At 42.8% G+C, this 9,534-nt stretch overlaps 1 protein-coding gene across 1 annotated transcript in view; it reads right to left on the reverse strand.

The window, feature by feature from the left end:
* Positions 1-7,909, reverse strand: part of VPS53 (VPS53 subunit of GARP complex) — a 136,204-nt gene extending 128,295 nt beyond the window's left edge. Inside the window, exons 1-2 of the mRNA XM_046675849.1 lie at positions 7,726-7,909; positions 7,144-7,224 (exon numbers count right to left, since the gene is read on the reverse strand). Coding sequence (XP_046531805.1) covers positions 7,144-7,224; positions 7,726-7,812 — 168 coding nt within the window. The 5' untranslated portion in view covers positions 7,813-7,909. The remainder of the gene's footprint in view (positions 1-7,143; positions 7,225-7,725) is intronic.
* Between the last annotated feature and the right edge of the window lie 1,625 nt (positions 7,910-9,534).

Below are 9,534 nucleotides of genomic sequence, written 5' to 3' on the forward strand. Positions count from 1 at the left end.
ATGGGTGACAAAACCTAAAATATTTACTATCTAGCCCTTTACACAAAGGTTGCTGACCCCTGATATAAAGGATAGTGACAAAGTCATACAACAAAACACAGCAATGAAAATGAATGAACGACGACAACACGCAACAACATGGATAAATCTTACTAACATAATGTTGCACAAAAAAAGCCACACACAGGAGTATATACTGTACCGTTTCATTTACCTACTTCAAAAATGAGTGAAACCAGTGTTAGAAGCCAGGATAGTGGTTATCTTTGAAGGAGGTAGTGACCGTGAGGAGGCAAGAAAGTGCCATCTGAAGATTTTTTTTTACTATTTTATTTTTTGGTCTGGGTGGCAGTTACATGGCTGTTTTCATTTTGTGAAAATTCATCAAGTTGTATATTTAATATTTGGGTATTCTTTCACTTTATGTTACACTTCAATAAATAAATAAATCTATTTTTTTCTCAGTGTATAGGTCCACCAGAAAAAAGTTTGGAAGGATAAACACTAGTAGTTGTTATCTATACGGACTAGTAGCTGTAATCTATGAAATCAGTAGCGTACTTGTAATCTATGAGAAGGAGAGATTTTGAGTGTTTCTTCTTTCGGCCTATGAGTATTTTATAATTGCTCTATATTTACCATGCATTACTATTGTAATCGTAATAAAGTTATTTCTATTTTTAAGACAATGACAATAAAAACAAATGGACTATTTCCAATCTCTTGGAGCAGAAAATGTGAGGAAATGGTGCCCCCTAATGGAATAGAGATGGTACAATTTTATAGAACCATCTTAAATTTTCAAAATAGAATTTTCTAAGTCCTCTTCCCCTCTCTCTCAACAGATATTTTACCCCAGAAGCAACTGGGGATTATGCAGGAATTGTGCTTATAAATTGCTACTGGCAACCTGCGCTGGCAGGAGGCGGCCAGGAGCTTGCCAGGAGCAGGTCTGGTAAGAGAATCAGAGCACAGTGTTTGAGATGTCAGGCTGGGCCATTCATATCTCACCTACTGCTCTGACAAAGCCAACGTTACTCAGAATTTTCCGAAATCCAAGAACAGACTGAGGTAAAGATGAATCTCAGAAAAGAGAAGTTATTTTAAATGAGGAATCCACTGTCAAGTCTGTCACTTCAAAACAGGACTGAGTGTGAAGCCCCACTGTGGTAAGAGGAGCTGAGTTGTCAGAGGACCTGGGTTTGGCACAACTCTGCCACCACAAACCTGCTGCATGTCTACAGGGCAAGCTGTTTCACCTCTCGGAGTTTCTATTTCCTCAGATGCAAAATGGGCGTAACAGTTTCTGCCTTGCCTCTCTCTGCCGGAACCCATCTCTTTTTAAAAAACATTTTTTTGGTATTAAAAAAACTGTTTGAAAAATGTTAATATTTGAGGAATCTGGGTGGAGTGGCATGAATTCTTTGTACTATTCTGGCATCTTTTCTGAAAATGGGAATTATATCAAAATTTAAAAATTAAAAGTTGTAATCTACCTAAAATTGGTAAAGCACTAAATGATCAAAAATTCAAATAGGAAAAGAGGGTAAATAGTGAAAAGTAACGCTTCCCCTCTCCCTGTCCTGCCTGTCCCCCCCACCCCCAGTTCTGCCCCCAGAGGCAACGGCTCTGAGCCAGTTTCTTTTGTATCTTCTCAGAGACGGTCTGTGTATTTAAAGCACACCCATAACTTACAGCCCGTTCTTTACATAATGCACATCATCCTGCATCATGCTATTTTCACTTAACAATGTAACTTGGAGGTCATTCCACATCAATAAACATTGATTTTTGGTAGTACAGTAACCATTTCTTAAATTTAATACTCCTTAGACATGAAGGTCTTGCTTAAGTCATAACAATTTTTCTAAGAAGAATAATGCAAAATACGTACGCCTTCAGATGTTCAACTGCATTTAAAAGAGCAAAAACTTGAGAACAACCTAAATGGCCATCAATAGAAAAGTTAAATAAATGAGGCCACATTTAGTCGATGGTCTTTTATGCCACCACTTGAGAGGCTCAGATTGCTTATGATACTATGCTGACAAGGGGAAAACCCTTAAAAATATCAAGTACCCCAAGAATATAGCTATTAAAAGACCAGGAAGAACTATCCTAAAATTATAATGCTTGATTGCATCTTAGGTGGACCCACGGTGACCACTTTTCCTTTATCTTCCGGATTTTCTCGAGGAAGCAAAACGGAAGGCGCTGGCGTTTAATGTGGATCTGATATGCAATACCCTTCTAGACATTTTATAGAAATTAAGTCCCCTGATCCTCTCAACCATACTAGGCAATTTTCCTCTTCAGTGTCAAGAAGGAGAAATAGGCTCTGGAAGGAGAAATGCTTTGCCCAAGGTCGTGGATATAACATTCAGCACAGCTGGATTTGGTCGCGGTCTGTCTGACTCCTGGGTCTCTGCTCTTTCCTGCCGTACCATGCTGCCTCTAATGCGATGGTTCTTGACCTTATTTTTCTCCACCCCAACACACCTCAGGGATACGACACACTCCCTGCTATCAGTTCAGTGCCTCGCTATGCAGTCATTCCCTGACCCTGGGGTTGAGGGCCTCTCTTGGAGTTGGGAAAACGCTCCACAGGAATCTAGACGGGCTGCCCTAGATGGAAGTGATACTGCTTCTCTTTCTGAACCACTCACCTCGTTTAGCTGTAATGTGGTTGTACAGTTTTAATTCTACCATTTAAAAATGTTTTAATTATTGAAAAGTATTTCCTGATTGTTTTTTTGTTAAGACTGGCACCTGAGCTAACATCTGTTGCCAATCTTTTTTTTTCTTTTGTCATCTTCTACTTCTCCCCAAATCCCCCCGGTACATAGTTGTATATTTTTAGGTGTGGGTCCTTCTAGTTGTGCTATGTGGGACCCCCCCTCGGCATGGCTTGATGAGGGATGCTAGGTGCATGCCCAGGATCTGAACTGGCGAAACCCTGGGCGGGCCAAGGGGAGCATGAGATTAACCACTCAGCCATGGGGCCGGCCCCATATTTCCTGCTTCTATTGGCAATTCTTGCTGATTACAGAAAATACATAAAATTACTCGCACCTCCAGCAGAGTATAATCACCATTAGCATTTTGGTATATCACCTTCTACTGTTCATTCTATGCAAATACATAGGTTTTTTAAAAAATTAAACTTGACATTTAATTTATTTTCACTTGACAACATAGATCCAGAGCATTTTGGAGGTCATTAAAAATTCTTTATAAATAGTTTCATACGATTCTTTTTTCAAACTTCTTAATTATATTCATTTTTTATAAATTTTATCCAGTTTCCCCTAATCAAACCTCTAATGGAAAACATGACAAATGATTATCTTCAGTTGCCTACAGGGAGACAAGAAAGGTTTTCTAGATCATTGTTACCAAACCTGGCTACTCTTCAGAACCACCCAGGAAGCCCTGTTAAATACAGACCTGAGCTCCTCCCACCTGGATCTGGTGAGATAGAAACATCTGGGTATCTGTTCCAGTCCACACTCCTGCCTCCAGGCAACGACATGCACTGCAAGTAGTTGCCACTCAACAGAAACACATACACACCCTCCTCCTTAGAGTGACACTAATTTTGTTCTTGACATACAGACATCTACTATACTTTAGTCTAAACTCATAATTCACAAGTATTTACTGCAGGTCCATAAGGTATAAAGATGGGTTTTGCCCAAGATCTAGCAACAGGTAAAAGAAATTATAAATCGGGGCCAGCCCGGTGGCGCAGAGGTTAAGTGTGTACATTCCACTTTGGCGGCCCGGGGTTCACTGGTTCGGATCCCAGGTGCGGACATGGCACTGGGTGGCAAGCCATGCTGTGGTAGGCATCCCACATGTAAAAGTAGAGGAAGATGGGCATGGATGTTAGCTCAGGGCCAGTCTTCCTCTTCCTCAGAAAAAAGAGGAGGATTGGCAGATGTTAGCTCAGGGCTAATCTTGCTCAAAAAAAAAAAAAAAAAAATTATAAACCATGCCACTACTTTCTATTACCTTTTCATTAGGGTCCATGAGAATCTGGGTTGAAAGATGAACTGCTATGTGTAAATCTGGGATTGGGGAAATAAAGGTAACCCTGGGTCCTAACTTTTCTGAGTTACCTAAGAAACTTCACTACACATTATCATGTACGGGGGGGCATAATTAGACAAGACACAGACCTCAAGCTGTGGGACAACAAATGTTTGTGCTCCCTTTAGTAGTTTAAAAACAAATACATACAAAAACGTATCAGGAAGAGGTGAGAACCTGGTGGTATCCCACATAATTTTCAAATCTAACACTTATTTCTGTTTTGGAGAGTAAGCATTCTTGATAGGGTGGGGTAAATGAAATATTTTCATGGCTAAAACTGCTATCTTTATACCAGTTGTCCCCAAATTTCTATCTCCAGCTAATTCCTAGACTTCCTCTTTCATAGAACAGAAAATGATGAGCTCTAAAGGCTATGAAATCTCAGAAAAGACAATCACACAGTACGATACCATTTTTTCCAACTTTATTTAAAAATTAACATGCCCATTAGAAAAAGTCTGGAAGGATATAGGCCAAAATATTAAAAATTATGGAGATTATGAGCTACAGACTCAAATTTCTAGCTACATATTTCCACTTGGATGGCCCAAATATGTTCAAAACTGAGCTCACCTTTACACCTGACCCCTACCCTACTTACTTACCACTGAAATCTGCCCTTCCTCCTTACTCCCAATATAGGGTAAAGGTGTCAACACCCACCCAGTCCGCCAGGCTAGACATCAAAGCTCAAAATCCTTCCTTCAGCCTACAATGCGCAGGGTACATCCTCAGGGAAGCCTTTGTGGATCCCTCAGACTGAGTAAGGTCCTGTGGGCTCTGCTTTCACACTGCTTAGCCTGCTTCCTTCAAGCAATGCTACCACACTTAAGCGGAGCATTCTTAACTCTCTGTGCCTCATTATTCTCATCATAAAACAAGCATGTTAACAAAGCGGAGAATTTATCATTGTTAAGTGTTTAGAATGGTGCCTGGTGCATAGTAAGCAGCCAATAAATGTTAATTATTATTACAGTTGTAGTAGAAGTTAGGGCTCTTTTGAGAGCAAGTAACAATAATTAAGAATTATACAAACAAGTTATTGGAAAGTCATACTAATTTGCTTAGAATCTGTTAATGGAGTAATTATGAACTATTAAGGTAGACTGGAAGCTCTGTGTTGGCAAGGACCATATCTGTCTTGTTCACCCCTCTCACCCCACATTTCTTACAGAGCTGGGCAGAGGAGGTGTTTTTTGTTGAGTAAATGAGTGAATTTTAGATTCCACATCCCTTCAACCACCAAATTCTGTGACTTCTGTCTCCTAAATAGCTCTTAGATCTTGTTCTCCATCCCAGTCGGCAGTCAGACTCCCATCATCCCTGTGAAGTGAGCCATCACAGTAGTCTGCTGACTGGTCTTTCTGCCCCGAGTTCTGCCTCCCCCAGTTCCTCCTCCACATTGCTGCCAGGTGGAATTTTTAAAAGGTGAATCTGATCCAGTCATTACCCTGTCAAAAGTCCTTCAATGAACACCCACTGCCTAGAGGCGCAGCCTCCAGGGTAGGGTGGGTGAATCCTCAAGGGGTTTGCACGTTAGAGTGTGAGAAGGAAATATTAAAACCTCTATTTTTATTCTTTATTTATACAGCAAACACTCCTAAAACCTAGTTTATTCAAGACTGGTACTAGGATATGTACACAATATTTTGGGGGTACAGGCTTAAGATTTAGCCCAGTGAAAACTAGTTCTGTGGAAAATATTTCACTGAGGGCCACGCGGTATCCAAAAAATCGGAGACCACAGCCCGGAGGATGCAGTTCCTTCAGGACCCTTGCTCTGTCTACCCCTTCAGCCTCATCTCCTACGAGGCTGTGCTCCCTGGGCACACTCTGGGTTTCCCATCTCTGAGTCTTTGTTCTGTGTTTACAATGACCTTCTTTCCCCTGTCATCCTGGAAGATTCACCTAGCGGTTCACTCTGCCTAGAACAGTGTTTTGCCAGATTGCCACAGCCTGGCTCCTTCACGGGTGTCAGGTCTCGGCATAAAGGTAAGCACCTCAGAGAGACCCTCTCTGACCACCCATCTGAAGGCACCCCCCCCCCCCCATGCTGTTATGCTCTATCACTGCACTGGCTTCTTATCATAGCATCAACCGTACTTGATAACTTCTTGTTTAATTATGTGTTGATCTGTTTATTGTTCTCTTCCCACACTAGACTCCATGAGACCAGAAACTTGCCTGTTACGTTTACCTTTTCTCCACAGTTTCTAAAACAGCGCCTGGCACTTAGCAGACACTTAATAAATGATTGCTGAGTTTGACTAAATGAATAAAGCAATCCTTTAAGACTTCGCAGAAGGGCTGCCTCCTCTCTGAGGTTTTGATTTTCCTAAGAAGAACTATTCTTCTGTTGCTCACTGAATCGGTACATACCTCTCTTACAGCTTCACCAGTGCCTCTCCCCACTTGATCACGTACACTTCTAGGGCATGAACTGGGTCTTATTCATCTCTGTATCCCCAGCGCCTGGCACAGTGACCGACAACACCTGACAGGCGCCCACTGAAAGTCTGCTGAATTAATAAATGAAAAACCAAGCAGAACTCTAGTTGACCTTCTCCCAACTCTGCTGCTTCTAATTCTGGTCTACTTCTCACCTAAATGCCCAAAAACTCATTTTGTAAGAACAACCCATCTGTATAGGCAAATAAGTCAACAAAACAAAACATAAAGTCTGAAAATTTACATCGTCAAATAGAAGTGAAAGTAGCTTTACGACTCCAGGTTTATCACTTCCACTTTTCTCTATTACATTTTAAAAATCCTTTCCACATTCCAATTTATTAAGGAAAATTTGCGGGGACTCTTACAACCTAAAGGTACAATTTCCAATAATATGTTTCCTATATTAAGAATTCTACTCTAACACAACAACAGTATTTGGTATTAGCAAATTTCCCTCCAATTGGTTACAACAGAGTTTGATATGAATTTAACTCTCACTTGTTTATCAAGACCCCTTAGATTATCTGGTATAATGCACCAATCATAACACTTTGGATGAGCCAGAAGCCACTGAAATGAAGTAAACTCCATACTTACTTGCTCCGTTGGGAACAGGGTATTGATATATTCCACAGCATTGAAATCAGCTAGATCTAGAGGATCCTGACTTGGAAATACCTGTATAAAGATAGGGGATTAAAAATAACTGCCATCTTTCTGTCTTGTTTTATGCATTATTTCTTTCCTCCCTACTGGGTGGCAAAAAACATATCTTTTCTCATTTTATAAAGCTTAACACACAACAGATGCTTAATAAAATATCTGTTAAGGTGAATCTTAAATTTTCACCAACATGTGTAATTTTAACATCTTGGTGCAACTAACAGAATGTGCAACAGTGAAAAGTTCCACAGATATCAACGAGGTTCCAAAGACAAGGGAAAATAAGCAGGCATTGTGCACTAGCAGATTAAACCAGCTGATGACATGGTGGTATTAAGGAAGTCTTGATAACAGATCTCCCTCCGACAATCTCCTCCCACGCCTTTCCTTTCTCTTCTGTGCATAGCTCCCCACTCTCAGTCCAAAGATCGCTTCCTCCCCGTCCCACCCCAGGTTCCCCGCCGAGAGCTACCCCATCCTCCGCACTCTCCTCCTCTCAGGGGGCGGAACGCTCACCTGCTCGATGGCTAGCTGCACGTCGGGAGTGAGCTGCAACACGGCTTCCAGCTCCTCCACGAACTCCAGTTCCTCCTCCTCCATCATCCCGCCGCCCAGCTCCCTTCCGACGCCCACCCCAACCCCGAGTCTGATCTCGAGCCGTCACCCAAGTCCCAGAACCCCAACCCTCGCGATGCACCGCTCAGGCAAGCCTCGGCTCTGTCATCCAGCCGGGCACTTCCGGGAAGCCAGGCACTTCCGGGATCCGGGGCACTCTGGGATAGTGGAGGACTGACCTTTGGGCGTCCGGAGGAGGCATTCCTGTCACGTCTCGGGAGACTCCCCCGGCGGCGCTGTAGTCCGGCGGCGCCCGGTCGCCCTCAGCTCTCCTTAAGCCGGTGGGGGCCCTCTTCCCCTCGCCGAAGGCGCCCCCCACTGAGGGCCCTGGTGTTGAGGGGGGCCTGGCCGCCACGGCAGGACCCCTCAGTGAGGGTAAGCCCCGGCAGCGTCGCGACCCACCGACTGCCCCGCTCGCGGGCTGCGAAACCGGCGATCCTTCAGCTCCCAGGGCCCCCTTGGTCAGTGGCAGTAGGTGTCCCCCTGCCATCGGGGGAGAAATGACCCCAGCTGGTAAGTGGCGATGTTGCCAAGGACAATTTGTAGGATGGGACAGCGTCCACTTGTCAAAGTTGCCCGTGTGCCAAGCCTCTGGGCAGAGTTTTATGGGGGTGTCTGCAGCTTCCTCCTCGGGTGGGGGGCGTGTGTCGGGGGAAGAGCCAGATTAGGCAGTGCCCGCCGCTGGGGAAATGTTTCCTTTCTGAGACGCTGGCTATCTGGAGTCCAAGTCCCGTTCCACGACTGTGTGATCTTGAACAAATGACTCCATCTGCCGGGCTTACCCTATAAGGATGTGGTGAGGGTTAAACATAAAACGCGCTATGCAAATGCAAGCTGGGAATACAGGTAATATTAGGGTGTCTAGCCCTTATGCGCCGCAAAGGAAAAGGAGGCCGGATCACCCTGTGGAACACTCTTCCTGCAGACGCTTAAAACAGAGAATTGCAGCCAAGGGAAGAGCTGTTTTACCAGTTAAACACTGAAGCTCCAAGATGGAAGAGTCCCTGGCCCCACGGAGCTTTTTAAAAAAATTTCATGAAAGTTGTTTGTAGTGAAGAAAAGATGGAAGCAATATTATTTCTAACAATAAAGGAAAGCTTAAAAATATAACTTGGCTATCCAATAGAATATTACTGACTCGTAAAATCATGGTTTTGAAAATTATTTAATGACGTGGAAAAAATGTGCTTAATATATCTCGGAAAACATGGTCCAAGTTTATGTGAGTGTGTCTTTTGTGCCTATAAAAATGGTAACACAGAAACAGTACTTTTCTGCAGGTGATGGAATGCACACTCTTTGTACATTTTCCCAAAATATCTACAATTAGCCTGTAGTACTTTTATGATCAGAAAATATAAATGCCTTTTTTTAAAAGCAAAAAGTAATTATATCCACCTGTCTTGGACTTTCTTTCATTTTTTACATTAAGAAATAATTACCCTGTGGTAAAATTCACCCTTGCAGTTTATAAGTCCATGAGTTTTGATAAATGCATATAGTCATGTAACTACCATCACAGTCAAGTCCTAGGACAGTTCCATCATCCCCCCAAATTTCCTCATGCTCCACCTCATTCCCTGCCAACCACTAACCTGACTTCTGTCCCTATAGTTTTACTTTCCCAGAATGTCATATAAATGGAATCATATAATATGTCACCTTTTGAGTCTGGCTTCTTTCACCTAGCATAATGCATTTGTGTTTCGT

This window comes from Equus quagga, chromosome 11 (assembly GCF_021613505.1).
Source record: "Equus quagga isolate Etosha38 chromosome 11, UCLA_HA_Equagga_1.0, whole genome shotgun sequence".
NCBI lineage: Eukaryota > Metazoa > Chordata > Mammalia > Perissodactyla > Equidae > Equus > Equus quagga.